The sequence below is a fragment of the Schistocerca nitens genome, chromosome 12 (genome assembly GCF_023898315.1).
Source record: "Schistocerca nitens isolate TAMUIC-IGC-003100 chromosome 12, iqSchNite1.1, whole genome shotgun sequence".
Taxonomy (NCBI): domain Eukaryota; kingdom Metazoa; phylum Arthropoda; class Insecta; order Orthoptera; family Acrididae; genus Schistocerca; species Schistocerca nitens.
This window is the reverse complement of record NC_064625.1, coordinates 122,933,263-122,948,977: the sequence shown is the minus strand read 5'-3', so window position 1 is coordinate 122,948,977 and position 15,715 is coordinate 122,933,263. Positions and strand designations below refer to the sequence as shown.

At 43.0% G+C, this 15,715-nt stretch overlaps 1 protein-coding gene across 8 annotated transcripts in view; it reads left to right on the top strand.

Annotated features, from left to right (window-relative positions):
* Positions 1-15,715, top strand: part of LOC126215247 (neurexin-4) — a 198,731-nt gene that overhangs the window by 62,668 nt on the left and 120,348 nt on the right. For all 8 annotated transcript variants that reach the window (XM_049941921.1, XM_049941918.1, XM_049941919.1 and 5 more), the window contains exons 7-8: positions 11,239-11,418; positions 15,246-15,407. In XM_049941921.1, coding sequence (XP_049797878.1) covers positions 11,239-11,418; positions 15,246-15,407 — 342 coding nt within the window. The remainder of the gene's footprint in view (positions 1-11,238; positions 11,419-15,245; positions 15,408-15,715) is intronic.

Genomic DNA, 15,715 nt, shown 5'->3' with positions numbered 1-15,715 from the left:
GAAGAATAAAAGCGAACTAGTGCTTTTTATTTATTATAATATTGTTCTACCAAGAACTGGTGGAAGAGCCAGTTAACAAAATTAGAAGAGACTTAGAATCGTGCTTTAATAATGTAGATACCAACTGTGTTTCTAAAAAAGAAGAAAACCTACCTCCAGAATCATCCAACTCTGAATATTTGAGCTTAATTGAGAAGTTAAAGAGTAAGTAAAATTTTAAATTTGCTCCCGACTCATGGGCAAGAGATAAAATAGTTCACCAGTTCGTTGTTTCTGATCATTTGGTTAAACTCACCTGAAAATTAGTGAAAGAACAAGGCATTATACCAGTTTTAGGAAGAAAAAAGGAGTAGGTGTAAGTGAAGAAACAAGTGAAAAGATCCAGCTGTTTTTTTGAAGACGGTGAAAACAGTAAAATGTGCAAAGATAGCAAAAGAGTTGTTATAAATGAACGAATAGTGGTGTCAAATTTAAGTGAACTTCATACAGCTTTCAAAAATGCTCATCCTGAATGCAAAATTGGAAGGTCAAAATTTGGTGACCTTCACCCTAAGGGGTCCCCCCAGGGGGCTCGCCACTCTTTGGCAGGTTCGTGCTTGACTACCACGGGCCCCCAGCCTTTGCAGCATTTTTTCCTTCCGTGCTGCAAGTCTATCCTCTTGCTATTCTTTTTCCCCTCCCTTGGGGAACATGTGTGGGGTGTTATTGGAAATGTTCTGCATTTTTTTTTCTTCCTCCCCCCCCCCCCCCCCCCCTTCTCCTCATTCGGCCGCTTCGGCATTTCTCTTCTTCCTCTCTGTGCACTTCTGAAGGCTGGCCCACACGTCTGACGTATAACAGGTGACCGGGTAACGTGAAATTCCCAGCCCCGGGCCGACAGGTAGGATTCGCACATACCCCCTGGTACAGGCCAGGCCAAGGGAGAGGCGATTGCCTGAGCTGTAACCTTCCAAATTGCCGATTGGCTCCTCCGTAAGATGTTCGGGAGGTGTGTCCTGAGGTGTGAAGAATCACCTAAGGCGGGTGCACCCCCTTGTGTAGGGGTCCCCAGTTGGAAGGAGCGTATGAGTCATCTTCCCACCCAGCATCTACAAAAATTAAACGTAATGAGGCTAATGATTTGAAGACCCTTCCCACTGCACCACAGTAAATCCGTTTGTTATTCAGAAAGGTGTTCATGCAATTGCCGGCCCTGTGAAACCCTGCTCTTGTTTATGGAATGGCACTTTGCTTTTGGAGACCACTTCTGATTCTCAAGTACAACTACTGTTTGCTCCCTTGCTTCTCCACGGTTACCCTGTTCGTGTCGAGGCCCGTAGAACTTTGTATTCTTCCCGTGGTGTAATTTACACCGGGCTGCTCGACAGTCTAACTGAGGCCAAAATCCAATCTTACCTCTCTGATCACGGTGTCATTGCCGTCCATTATGTAATGAAAAAGGTAGAGTCCCACCTTAGTGCCCACCCACACTCCTTTTCTCACCTTTGATAGAGTGGTGCTTCTGTCCAAGATCAAAGCAGGCTATAAAATTATCACAGTCTGGCTGTACATTCCGAACCCAGAGTGCTGCTACCAGTGTCATCCTTTCAACCACACTAGAACGTCTTGTCGACATCCAGCCAAACGTGTCGCCTGTGGTAGGGATGCACATGAGAGCAATTGTCCACCTCCTTCTCCCCACTGTATAAACTGCAATGGTGGCCATGCCGCCTACTCTCGGGATTGTCTTGAGCAGGCTGTTCAAGAGCTCCAGGTAAAGAAAAAAGTGCCTTATCCAGTCACTCGCTAGTTACCGGCTAGTCGCAAATCCTGCGTTCTCCCATCTGGTACCTATTGTTCTGTTCTTGTTATCCCTCGCTCCGTGCAGGACGTGGCCATGCAGACATGCGACCTCTGATTCAGCTCTCGAGTTTGTGAAATCGACCAGTGTCAAGGTAGCATCGCCATCCCCCCATCCAGCTGTTTCACGGAGGAAGACCGCACCGCACTTCCTTCTCTAAATCCTCACATGAACGAAAAAATGGCTGACATCGAAATAAGTGTCCAAGGAATAGAAAAGCAACTGGAATCACTCAACAGAGGAAAGTCTACTGGACCTGACAGGATACCAATCCGATTCTACACAGAGTACGCGAAAGAACTTGCCCCCCTTCTAACAGCCGTGTACCGCAAGTCTCTAGAGGAACGGAAGGTTCCAAATGATTGGAAAAGAGCACAGGTAGTCCCAGTCTTCAAGAAGGGTCGTCGAGCAGATGCGCAAAACTATAGACCTATATCTCTGACGTCGATCTGTTGTAGAATTTTAGAACATGTTTTTTGCTCGCATATCATGTCGTTTTTGAAAACCCAGAATCTACTCTGTAGGAATCAACATGGATTCTGGAAACAGCGATCGTGTGAGACCCAACTCGCACTGTCGCCTGATAAACAAAGTAAGAGCCTACGGAATATCAGACCAGCTGTGTGGCTGGATTGAAGAGTTTTTAGCAAACAGAACACAGCATGTTGTTATCAGTGGAGAGACATCTACAGACGTTAAAGTAACGTCTGGTGTGCCACAGGGGAGTGTTATATGGGACCATTGCTTTTCACAATATATATAAATGACCTAGTAGATAGTGTCGGAAGTTCCGTGCGGCTATTCGTGGATGATGCTGTAGTATACAGAGAAGTTGCAGCATTAGAAAATTGTAGCAAAATGCAGGAAGATCTGCAGCGGATAGGCACTTGGTGCAGGGAGTGGCAACTGACCCTTAACATAGACAAATTGTTGGTAAGGCGGGTACCAGGTTCAGATTCATTGGGAGAGTCCTTAGAAAATGTAGTCCATCAACAAAGGAGGTGGCTTACAAAACACTCGTTCGACCTATACTTGAGCATTGCTCATCAGTGTGGGATCCGTACCAGATCGGCTTGACGGAGGAGATAGAGAAGATCCGAAGAAGAGCGGCGCGTTTCGTCACACGGTTATTTGGTAAGAGATGTTTAACAAACTCGAGTGGCAGACTGCAAGAGAGGTGCTCTGTATCGCGGTGTAGCTTGCTCGCCAGGTTTCGAGAGTGTGCGTTTCTGGATGAGGTATCGAATATATTGCTTCCCCCTACTTATACCTCCCGAGGAGATCACGAATGTAAAATTAGAGAGATTCGAGCGCGCATGGAGGCTTTCAGACAGTCGTTCTTCCCGCGAACCATACGCGACTGGAACAGAAAAGGGAGGTAATGACAGTGGCACGTAAAGTGCCCTCCACCACACACCGTTGGGTGGCTTGCGGAGTATAAATGTAGATGTAGATGTACAACAAGCTGTCAAACTCTTACTCAAGGGACGAAGCCATTAGCTACACAAGCGGTAGGCCAGAAAGAACAGGAGGAGTACTCCCATGAAGACTTCCTCCGTCTCTCCAGCCAAACAACACCCCAGTGTTCCTGTAACCAGAAAGGCTCGAAGAAGTCCACCAAAGGCAAACGGTCTTCTGCTTCGCCAACTCAAAGTTCTTCGATGGTGTCACCACGTGATACCTTAGTAGCGCGGCCAGCCTCCATGTCACTGGTGCGCACCAACAACTGTTCTTCAGCATTGGACTCCACAGAATGACCGCACAAGCAAGCTGATGCTCCTGTGGACCCCATGGGACAGGATCCTCCAGCTTCTGTGCCCTGTAGTAGTGCCTCTTCCCCAGCCGCCGAGGTGACACCCCTACACCTCTTCCTCATCGAGACTCTTCTCCAGTGGAACGTTCGTGTCCTTCAGTCCCACAAAGAGGATTTCACCCGTTTCTAGTGTTGCAGCGCCCTCTTGTACTCTGCCTTCAGCAAACAAAACTGCGCCCTCAGGACCGGTTTAAGCTTTCACATTTCTTACCGATTCGTTTTGACCTTTCCCCTGAGGTCGGCATTCCATCTCATGGGGGCGCAATGCTGCTCATATGAGATGACATTCTCATAGTCAACTCATCTCCCCGACGAGCAATCCTTAAGCTGTTGCAGTTTGCCTTTTCCTTTCCCATCTGACTTCTTCTCTCTGTACCATTTGTGTCCCTCCGTCATTCCCTGTCACCGGGGCAGACTTGCTTCAGCTTATTGGGCAGCTACCTCTCCCATTTTTGCTACTCAGTGACTTAAATGCGCATCATCCCTTTTGGGGTTCTCGCAGGGTGTGTCAGAGAGGTGCCCCCTTGGCTGACCTTAACCAACCTCTTCTGCCTTAACAGCGAAGCACCCACTTTCCTTTCCGACTCCTCGCACACCTATTCCCATTTGGACCTATCCTTGTGCACTGCCAAGCTTGCCCCTCCGTTCTTTCTGACACCTAATCGACTAACCATTTCCCATGTGCTATCCATTTGCTGACTCCTACTCTGCATGAACGCCCAAGTGGCAGCTTCCTAAGTCTGATTGGCAGCTTTACTCCTCCCTGGCGACCTTTGAAGAACAAGATTTCCCCAGTTGTGATGACCAGGTGGAATATCTCACAAACGTTATCCTTAGTGCTGCAGAATGTTCTGTTGTCCGCACTTCCTCTTTACCACATTGTGTCCCAGACTCTTGGTGGACTGAGGCAGGCCTCGATGCAATTTGCGCACCACACGTGCTCTCCGTGTTGTTAACCACCATCCTACGATGGAAAACTGCGTTCATTATAAACAGATGCGTACAAAGTGTCGTCATGTTCTTTGGGATCGCAAAAGAGCTAGCTGGATTTTATTCACTAGTTCTTTTAACAGTTCCACCCCTTCCTCTGTTGAGTGGGCCTACCTCCAGTGGCTCAATGGGACCAAGACCCATTCCCCAATTTCTGGCCTGACAGTAGCTGACAGTGTCATCGTGGACCCTATTGCTATCTCCAACACCTCGGGCTGCCGTTTTGCAGAAGTTTCGAGCTCTTCTATCACCATCACCCTGCCTTCCTCCATCGGAAACGAGTAGAGCAGGCTCGGGCAACACCCTTCTCTTCATCGAATCGTGAGTGCTACAATGCTGCCTTTACTATGAGGAAACTAGATCGTGCTCTCAGTTTATCCCGATCTTTCGCCCCAGGGCCAGATGCTGTCCACATTCAGATGTTGCAGCACCTTTCTCCTGTAGGCAAACACTTTCTGCTTAACATGTACAACCTCAGTTGGGCAGAGGGCACATTTCCTGGACACTGGCATGAAGCCACCATCATACCCATACCTAAGCCCAGTAAGGACAAAAACCTTCCTCCTAGCTACCACCCCATCTCTCTTACCAGCTGCATTTGCAAGGTGATGGAATGTGATTCATGCCCGGCTAATATGGAGGCTCGAGTCTTGCAATTTACTGACTAATGCACAGTGTGGATTTCGAGTACGGTGTTCTGCAGTTGACCATCTCATTACTTTGTCCACCTGTCTGATGAAATCGCAGACTGGCCATGTTTCTTGATTTGGAGAAGGCCTACGACACCTGCTGGTATCGTCCGTAGTCTTTACACGTGGGGCTTCCTTGGGGGCCTGCCCTGTTTCCTTCAGGCATTTTTAAAAGACCGAGTTTTCAAGGTATGTGTAGGTTCTGCTTTGTTGGACACCTTTATCCGGGAAAATTGTGTGCCTCACAGTCCTCTTTGCTATTGCCATTAACCCTATAATGGCCTGTCTCCTGACGGGCATCTCCGGCTCCCTTTTTGTTGACGATTTTGCAATCTATTGCAGTTCTCCACAGACCTGTCTCACTGAGTGGCGTCTTCAGCGATGTCTTGATCGTCTTTACTCCTGGAGCATTGACAATGGCTTTCGCTTTTTGACTGAAAAAACAATTTGTATGAATGTCTGGTGGCGCAAATCGTTTCTCCCTCCATCTTTACATCTTGGGACTGTTGCCCTTCCATTCGTGAAACTACAAAAGTCCTAGGGCTCATGCTAGATAGGAAGCTTTCTTGGTCCTTCCATACGTCTTACCTGGCAGCCCGCTGTACTCGGTTCCTCAGTGTCCTATGTGTCCTCAATGGTACTTCCAGGGGAGCTGATCGGACCACCCTTCTCCATTTGCACCAGTCCCTCGTCAGTTCAAAACTCGACTATGGGTACTTTGTTTATGCATCTGGACGTCCATCGCTCTTACGTCATCTCAGCAGTATTCACCATCGTGACATCCGTTTGGCCATGGCGCCTTTTACACTAGCCTGGTTGAGACTCTGTATGCTGACGGTGCTGGTCTACCACTGATTTTCTCCTCAGCAGGTATGCATTCCGTTTGTCTGCCATGCGTGGCCACCCATCCTATGCTTCCTCCGATTATTCCTACGATTGCATGTTCGGGCACGTCCCTCTTCTCTGCTACCTCCTGGAGTCCACTACCTGCAACTTTCCCGCCAACTTTCCCACTGCGTGTGAACCCTTCACCACCTTGGCTTCGTGAAGCAGCCTGTATTAACTTCGGCCTTCATTCGTTTCCTAAGGGCACTACTCCAGCCTTGGTCTATCGTCTTCAGTTTCATGACCTTCACATGTTTCATGACCTTCGCGTGGAACTTTGCGATAGTATCTTTGTATACGCTGATGGCTGTCGGACTGACCATGGGGTTGGGTGTGCTTCGTCGGCACCCATGTCTTTCGATATCGGCTTCTGGTAAATTGCTCAGTATTTACAGCCGAGCCCGTCGCCCTGTATCAGGCCACAGAGTACATCTGGCAACACAGCCTTTTCAATTATGTCATCTGCTCAGACTCATTCAGCACCCTTCAAAGTCTATGTGCGCTGTACACTGCCCATTCCTTAGTGCAGCAGGTCCAGGAGAACTGTCACTTGCTCTCTCTTGGTGGAGCCAGTGTGATGCTTCTGTGGGTTCCTGGTCATGTTGGTCTGCCAGGAAACGAGGCTGCTGATGCTGCTGCCAAGCTGCAGTCCTCGTACCTCAGCCCGCGAATTCCTGTATTCCCTCCGATGACCTAAGTGTTGCTGTCTGTCAGGTGGTGGTGTCCCTTTGGCATCGCCAGTGGTTTTCCCTTCACGGGAATAAGCTCCGGATTATTTAGCATCTCCCAGTAGCGTGGACGACCTCCTCTCGGCCTCCGACCAGGAGGAGGTCGTTTTAACTAGACTTCGTAATGGGCACTGCCTTTTTAGCCATTGTCATTTGATAAGTGGCGCTACCACACCACTTTGTACACATTGCGCCCAAATTTTAACTGCCCGCCACTTCCTTATGGACTGCCTATTTTTTTAAGTGCTTACGTTCCCACGTGGGTTTTCCATCTGAGTTATCGGCCATTTTAGCAAATGACACGCTAGCTGTCGACCACGCTTTACTTTTTACCTGCCATAGCAATGTGGCAAGGGCCATTTAATTTTTAATTTTGAACCTCCGTTTCTAGAGTATGGTGTCTTTTTTAGCCCTTTTTCCATGTGCCTGTTTTCTATTATGTCAATAGGGACTGGTGTATAGTCGTTTTTTTAACTCCTCTCTGTCTTCGTGTTCTATAGTTTTGACTTGGGCGTGTATGACCTCAGTTGTTTTTTGCACCCTAAACAGAACAAAACCAATAAACCGTAAGTGGTGTACTATGGCCGGCTCCTCAGGAACACGCTCCATGTGTGTTTATTTATATCATCAAAATGTCAACTGATGACTTTGGATGCAAACTCAATTATGTTAACTACAAAGAGTTACTATGAGGGTAACCCCAAAAGTAAGGTCTCCTATTTTTTTTATAAGTACATATACCTGTTTATTTCTACAATGGTTTACGTCAGTTTACAGCTTGAACATTTAGCTATTTTTCGACATAATCACCATTTCTGTCGATGCGTTTTTGTAGACGCTGTGGCAGTTTTTGTATGCCCATGTCATACCAGCTGTTCAGAAAGTTATGAACCATTTTTTTCACCTTGTCGGAGCTGAATTGCTTTCCGGCCAAATGTTCTTTTAGCCTAGGGAACATGTGATAGTCACTGGGCGCCAAGTCAGGACTATAAGGTGGGTCGGTGAGTATGTTCCACTGAAACTGTTGCAGGAGAGCAACGGTTTGCCAAGCGTTGTGTGGGCGAGCGATGTCATGGAGAATGTGTACACCCTTGCTCAACATGCCTCATCTCTGGTTCTGAATTGCCCGTTTGAGTTTTTTCTAAATCTCACAGTAACTGTCAGCATTAATTGTGGTCCCAGCGATTCAACTCCAATGACGAGGTGAAAGAAGAGGTTCATAACTTTCTGAACAGCATGGCGGTGAGCTGGTATGACATGGGCATACAAAAACTGCCACAGCGTCTACAAAAATGCATTGACAGAAATAGTGACTATGTCAAAAAATAGCTAAATGTTCAAGCTGTAAACTGATGTAAACCATTGTAGAAATAAACAGGTCTATGTACTTATAAAAAATAGGAGACTTACTTTTGGTATTACCCTCGTAGATTTCATGGTCTGTGATGCTAACAGTTACAAATGCATGATGAGTTCTATGATAAATTCCATGGTAAAGAAACCGCTCTTGAACTGTTTAATGAATCTGAGGAGGGAATGCCTGACAATGTTACCTTCAAACAGTGAGTCACAACTGACAGTACTGAAATGATAACAGTGGTTAAATCTCAGGAAGAGTACTTCAAATCTTTAATTGATAAGTTAGAAAATCTCAAAATTCACCATTATGTTTCTAAATGTAAAAGTAAGTTTTTGGAGGACAAAAAAGGACAACTTTATGAAACTAAACGCATAGGCGTAGGTGATTTTGCAGAAAACTTTTCATTTGTGGTTCAGAATGAAATACAAGGATACCACTGGGTCACTGACCAGGCAACAGTGGATCCACTTGTTCTGTACTTCAGAAATGAAAAAGACAAAGTTTGCAGTTCTCCAATTTGCATTCAAAGCAAGGACTTGGACCATACCACTTCAGTTGTCCCAGAGGGAGGTTGGAGGTCGAATGACACGTTTTTGCTTCTTGCCATGGTAAAAAATGTATATGATGGAGTAGGAGGTACAACAAAATGTGAAGTGAGTAAAACCAGCCTACAAAGACCACAGACCAAATTCTTACAATAGAGGACATGTATGCCTTTTGCAAGGATAACATTAAAGGCATCACCTATTTTCTTGTCAAGAAAGAAGAGGTAGTTCTTCATATTAAAACAAACCTTCAAACCAGATTTGAAAACTATATAGCTGTAACAGGAACAAAGCAATTCCAAAAATTCCTTGGCATTGCAGAAAACTTAGTTTGATCCTATGTAACATTGGAAATTGAAATACATGAGGATCATTGTGTCAGTAAAATTACATCTCTGTCTTTAACATTGAATGATTTAGTGGCATGTGTATATGATGGAGAATGGTGGCTTGCGCAGCTTGCGAGAATAAGTTTGGAAAACAATGATGTTCTTCGGCCAGCAGGCTGGTTAATCTGGTTAATATGCACAAAAATGTCATTCAGGAAATCTGCAAGTGATAAAGTTTGGTTACCAATGAAATACATAAAAAGAAAGCTTTCAGTGCTTGAACATACCAAAGCAACTCGGAGGTCTTATTCTTTATCACTAAAGCTGTCTGAAGAAATAAGTGTTCTTAACAATCACTACTAGCATTAGGAAGCATCATATCTCAAAACTATGTTAATTGGAAATACTTATTTTAAATTTGTCTAGATAATATATTTTTTTTTTGCACCTAATTCAGTACCTTAACTACAATAACATGATCATATCTAACCAATATGACACGTGAATTAGGCAACAGCCGAAAGCTCAATTGTTGTGTAATGTGAATTATTTTCTGATTTCAAAAATTCACATCTTTGTTCACAGTCAAATATCAATGTTGAAATTTTTACAGTTCTTTGCTATCATATAGGTGGACAAAATGTGCAAAAGTCAAATGTTTATATTCGATCCTACCAGAGATAACAAGCCCTGAAATTTACAAAAAAATAAATATTTTCAAATTTCAAAAATTTATTCTTACTCTATACAAGGCTAGTATTTATGATATCTCACTAGAGAAGAAAAAAAACACTCTGATAAATCATTCCTTGGTTGTTATTTTTGTGTCTAAAACGTGAATTTTCTAAGTTTTCAATACCAAATTTTGGAGGTCATTTCAATTGGTTATTTATTAATTTAGGGTGTTTTGGGTAATAAACTTTGTTTGCAGACAAGACTTTTCTGAAACAAGCTTGTCAGTCGCAATGTTCTAACTTAAGCCAGTGTAGAGATATTCAAATTAACGATGATGTCTCCAAACTGAAAATTGTGTGCTTACAAATAGAAATGGCCACTATTCAGTAATGGTGCAAGTTAAAATTTTTTAAAAAACTGTTTTAGACTTCTCAGTTAGAGGATAATCACACGTAAAAATCCCAAAATATTTGAAAATTGTCAAGTGACCAACTTAATTTTTATTGGATCACTTCACTTGGACTGATCCAGTATTAAGAAAAGGATAAATTGCTTCTCATCATATAGTGGACTCACAGACAGGCACAAGAAAGAGATTCCTAAGCAAATAAGCTTTCGGCCAAAATGCCTCCTTCTGAATTAGACAACCCGCAGGCACATATTCATGCAAACACAGCTCACACATACGTGACCACTGTCTCTGGCTGCCGAGGCCAGACTTGGGTCTCAGCAACCAGAGACAGTGGTTGTGTGTGTGTGTGTGTGTGTGTGTGTGTGTGTGTGTGTGTGTGTGTGTGTGTGATTTTGGCCGAAAGCTTATTTGTTTAGTAGTCTCTTTCTTGTGCCTGTCTGCAACTCTGTCTCTCCACTGTATAGTGAGTAGCAATCTATAATTTTCATAATATTGTTGTTGTTATCCCATCCTGGATTTTGTGTGGAGAATAGTTAGATATAGTTACCAAATTGTGAAACATTCCAGCACACCTTTAAAAGTGTGGTCTAATGCATGGATTTAGCAAAAATGCTAGGGCCTAGTATTGCATGTTCTTGAATGCATAAATAAAGTGTGCTTCAGATTGTTTTATGTTGCTATAGCAATTCAGAAATTGTGGAAGAAAAGCAATGTTTGAATATTTTAATAATACTAAATTGCTGTAACAATTCCAAACCTTATATTTTCCAAGCATACGTTATGCTCAGCTATAGTTAATATAGTAAGTGTTGAACCCTTTTATGTGAAACACATCATTAAATTGATCATTGTTGTTTATTGAGAGTAATAATCAGTAACCTTGTGCGTTGTTATTATTATTGGATTAATTCCCTGCATTGAAATGTTTGAAATAATGTTTTTATATTTCCAAATGTATACTTCTTTCTGCAGTTGTTTATTGGTGGTGTCCCTAATAAACAAGAAGGCTTGGCGGTCATCCAGAACTTCACAGGGTGCATGGAAAATGTATACCTCAACTCGACCAACCTGATAAGTGTTATGAAGGGCTCGTCAGAGTACGGGCAGGATCAGTTTGACTACCGGACCGTCAATACAGCATTTCACTGCCCTGTGAGTTATGTACTTAACATACTGTAGCTGTTTTTTACTTCACCAGTGTGTTAAGATAATTTCCTTACCACGTCTTTGTATGTTTGTGTGATCTTGACTCGTAATAGAAACTGGTATTCAGACACTTTTCAAATTAAAACATTGTAACAGGAAGATGTAATGTAATGTCACCATTATGATGCAGTATGCTAAATTCTTACTGGCAAAATGAGCGCTAAACCAGACAATAATCTTTCAGAACACTTTATTCCTTATCAAGTAAGGTCGCACAGTGCTTACAATTGAAGTAGCCCTGAATCTATCAATGGAAAATGCGAAAATATACCGAGGGTCTCACTGAAGCCTTCACTGACCGTAATTATCCTCGTAACCTTGTACAAAAACAAATCTCCCGTGCCTTTCCTTTCCAGCCTCCCACCACCTTCCAAAGCCCCACCGTCCAGCATTCCACTCATAACTGAGTACCACCCAGGACTGGAGCAACTGAATTACGTTCTCCGCCAGTGTTTAGATTACCTCTCATCATGCTCTGAAATGAGAAGTGTCCTGTCCACTATCCTTTCCACTCCCCCCCCCCCCCCCACCTCCCACACTCACATAGTGGTATTCCGCCATTCACTGAACCTACACAATATACTCGTCCATTCCATCCTTATACAACCCCTTACCTCATGGCTCATACCCCTGTAATAGACGTAGATGCAAAACCTGCCCTATACATCTTCTCACCACCACCTACTCCAGTCCGGTCACAAACATTGTCCACCTCATCAAAGGCCAGGCTACCTGTGAAACCAGCCATGTGGTCTACAAGCTAAGCTGCAGTCACTGTGCTCCATTCTATGTAGGCATCACAGACAACAAGCTGCCTGTCTGCACGAATGGCCACCGACAAACTGTAACCGAGAAACAAGTGGACAATCCTGTTGCTGAACACACTGCCAAACATGATATCTTTCATTTCAATGACTGCTTCACAGCCTGTGCCATATGTATCCTTCCCACCAGCGCAAGCTTTTCTGAAATGCGCAAGTGGAAACTGTCCATGCAATACATCCTATGTTCCCATAACCCTCCTGGCCTCGACCTTTGTTAGTGCTGTCCTCACCAATCCTGCCCCTTCCCTGCTCCCATTCCAGCACTACACACCTGTCATTCCACCACCACACCCAGTCCTCTCTCTCTCTCTCTCTCTCTCTCTCTCTCTCTCTCTCTCTCTCTCTCCCCCCCCTCCCCCTCCCCCCTCTTCCCCCCCTCCCCCTCCCCCCTCTTCCCCCCCCTGCTACTGCCCCCCCCTTCCCCTCTTCCCCCCCCTGCTACTGCCCCCCCTTCCCCTCTTCCCCCTTCTTGCCGCCCAACCTGCAGTACTTCACTGTCCGCCATACCTACCATACTATCCTTCCCCCTGTCCGCCCCAGCTTCCTCGTTTCCCCCATCCAGTTGCTACTCCCATCATGCATTGGTGCTACTGCTCGCAGTGTGGTTTCAGTTGCCTGAGACTGCAGTCGTGTGTGTGTGTGTGTGTGTGTGTGTGTGTGTTGTTGAAAAAGGCCATTAACTGAAAGCTGTAAGTGTAAAAATCTTTTGTTGTGGCTATCTGCGACTCAGCATCTCCACTATATGGTGAGTAGCAACTGTCCTTCTCATAATATTGTTACATTCCATCCTGGATTTTCCATTGTTTTATTTTTCAATTGACAAATTTCGGACAAAACCTAGTCTTATAATTGGGTATTATGGCATACATGTTTGTAATCGGCGTGAAATGCTCTTTCCTACAGAGCAGAATTTTTTTTTCCAAATTTTTGGTCATTTTTCACACAGTAACTCATCAAAGAGCAACCGAAAAGGCTTGTATGGCCTGAGATTGAATAATAATATAACAATAATAATAATAATAATAATAATAATAATAATCTGTCATCTAACACAGCCACACATTGATAAAGATGCATCCAACACATGGCTAAGAAAAGGCAATATATACAGTGAGACGGAAGGATTCATGATTGCAATACAGGTTCAAACAATAAACACCAGATATTACAGCAAGCATATTATTAAAGATCCCAATACCACAACAGATAAATGCAGACTTTGCAAACAACAAATAGAAACAGTAGATCACATCACAAGCGGATGTACAATACTAACAAATACAGAATACCCCAGAAGACATGACAATGTAGCAAAAATAATACATTAACAACTTGCCATACAACATAAACTAATAAAACAACACGTTCCCACATACAAGTATGCACCACAAAATGTACTGGAGAATGATGAATACAAATTATACTGGAACAGAACCATTATAACAGATAAAACAACACCACATATCAAACCTGACATCATACTCACCAATAAAAAGAAGAAATTAACACAACTAATCGAAATATCCATACCCCGTACAACAAATATACAGAAGAAAACAGGAGAAAAAATTGAAAAATACATCCAACTGGCTGAGGAAGTCAAGGACATGTGGCATCAGGATAAAGTTGACATTATACCAATTATACTATCAACTACAGGAGTCATACCACACAATATCCACCAGTACATCAACGCAATACAGCTACATCCAAACGTATATATACAACTACAGAAATCTGTAATTATTGATACGTGTTCAATTACCCGAAAGTTCCTAAATGCAATGTAATATATACCGTACAGTTAAAAGGAAGTCACGCTTGATCAAGGTCTGCGTTACTTTCCATTTTTAACCAGACATAACGTCTGAGACAGGAAAGAGAAATAATAATAATAATAATAATAAAATAATTTGTTTGCAGGGTTCTCACTGTGTTCCCCTAAAGCAGTATAACTATTCCGTATGAGCGTAAGTGTTGGCAAGTCCTTTATAAAAGTATTTGTCTCGAATGTAGTCTGAGAAGTGAATTGTAGATAACAAACAGGACAGAGAAGTTGTTGAAGTGTATTAAAGAAAAAAAAGCAGATGAGTAACTTGAATAGTAGGTACTGAATTGATTAAGAAGAAGAAAAACTTTATGGTACATATTAACTAACTGATGTGATAGATCAATAGGACATATCTTTGAACACAAGTTAATTTGATAATACACTGTCACAGGGGTGAAAGGGGTTGAATGTACGAGTTAACCAAACTTTGCAGATATCGCGACATTGAATAAAGAAAACAAAACAAAAATTAAGATATCAGAGAATCATTAATTGTGAATCTACAATTATTTGCACAAGCTGGACTAGCATAGAGAGTTGAATCAAACCTTTCTTTGGAGTGTTGATTACAACACAGGAAGTGTAGTATTCCTTGAAATAGATCAGTGAAACCAAATGAACTAGCGTTTTGCATTCTATGAGCAGTTCTCTCTCTTCACTTTTAGGTTACTCTGAATACCAGTGAAGAAAACCCTTCAGCCAGACACATTTTTAATGAATTATTTATTTCGTTGTAATAAGTTGTGGGCTTAGTCGTTAGAAGGCAGCAAAAATTTCATGTACAAATTTCAGATTTTTGTCCTATAATGTACGAAAAATGTGAAATTTGTACAACAGGTCTTTGTTGTCATCTTGTAGATGTAGACCTAAAACTAGTTATGGTGAAATAAACCATTCTTTCAGAAATTGTGAATGGTTGCAGTTTCTTCTTCAATGATATGAAAACAAGTGTGTTTTTCAAAAACAGTTGTCAATAAAATAATAAGCAGCTCTGATTTAATATGAATGCCTCTGTCATGTGTTCAAATAATGCTAGCTTGCCACTGTACATTTTGTCATAAATGCGTTACGGAGATGTGCTTTGATCCACTCATGTGTATGCTTAATTTCTGTTTCAGGATCCCCCTGTTACACCAGTTACATTCCTCACTGCAGGGTCATTTGTGAAACTGAAAGGTTATGAAGGTGTCCGATCATTAAATGTTTCTTTTGCTTTTCGTACATATGAGCCCAATGGTTTACTAATGCATCACAGTTTCCTTACAAGTGGACATGTGAGGGTAAGTTCAGCACAATATCTATGTTGCATATAATCATTTTTGGTACCTGTGCTTAAATATTACTAGGCAATGTGATCTGGTAATCAGGTTGTAGTGGGAATAATGTGGTCATGTGTGATTAGATCGACCATCATGAAATTAGTCTCCTCAAGGCCACACCCTCTATCCGCAGTTCACAGGTGCTGTGAGCTGTGATTTGCATGTCTCATAGTTTTGTTTTCATACTGTAGGCAGTGCATTAGGCCAGTGCCAACTAAATGTCCATTGTCTCCATCCGATATTGTGTGGTTTCAGTCTTCCGTGGAACG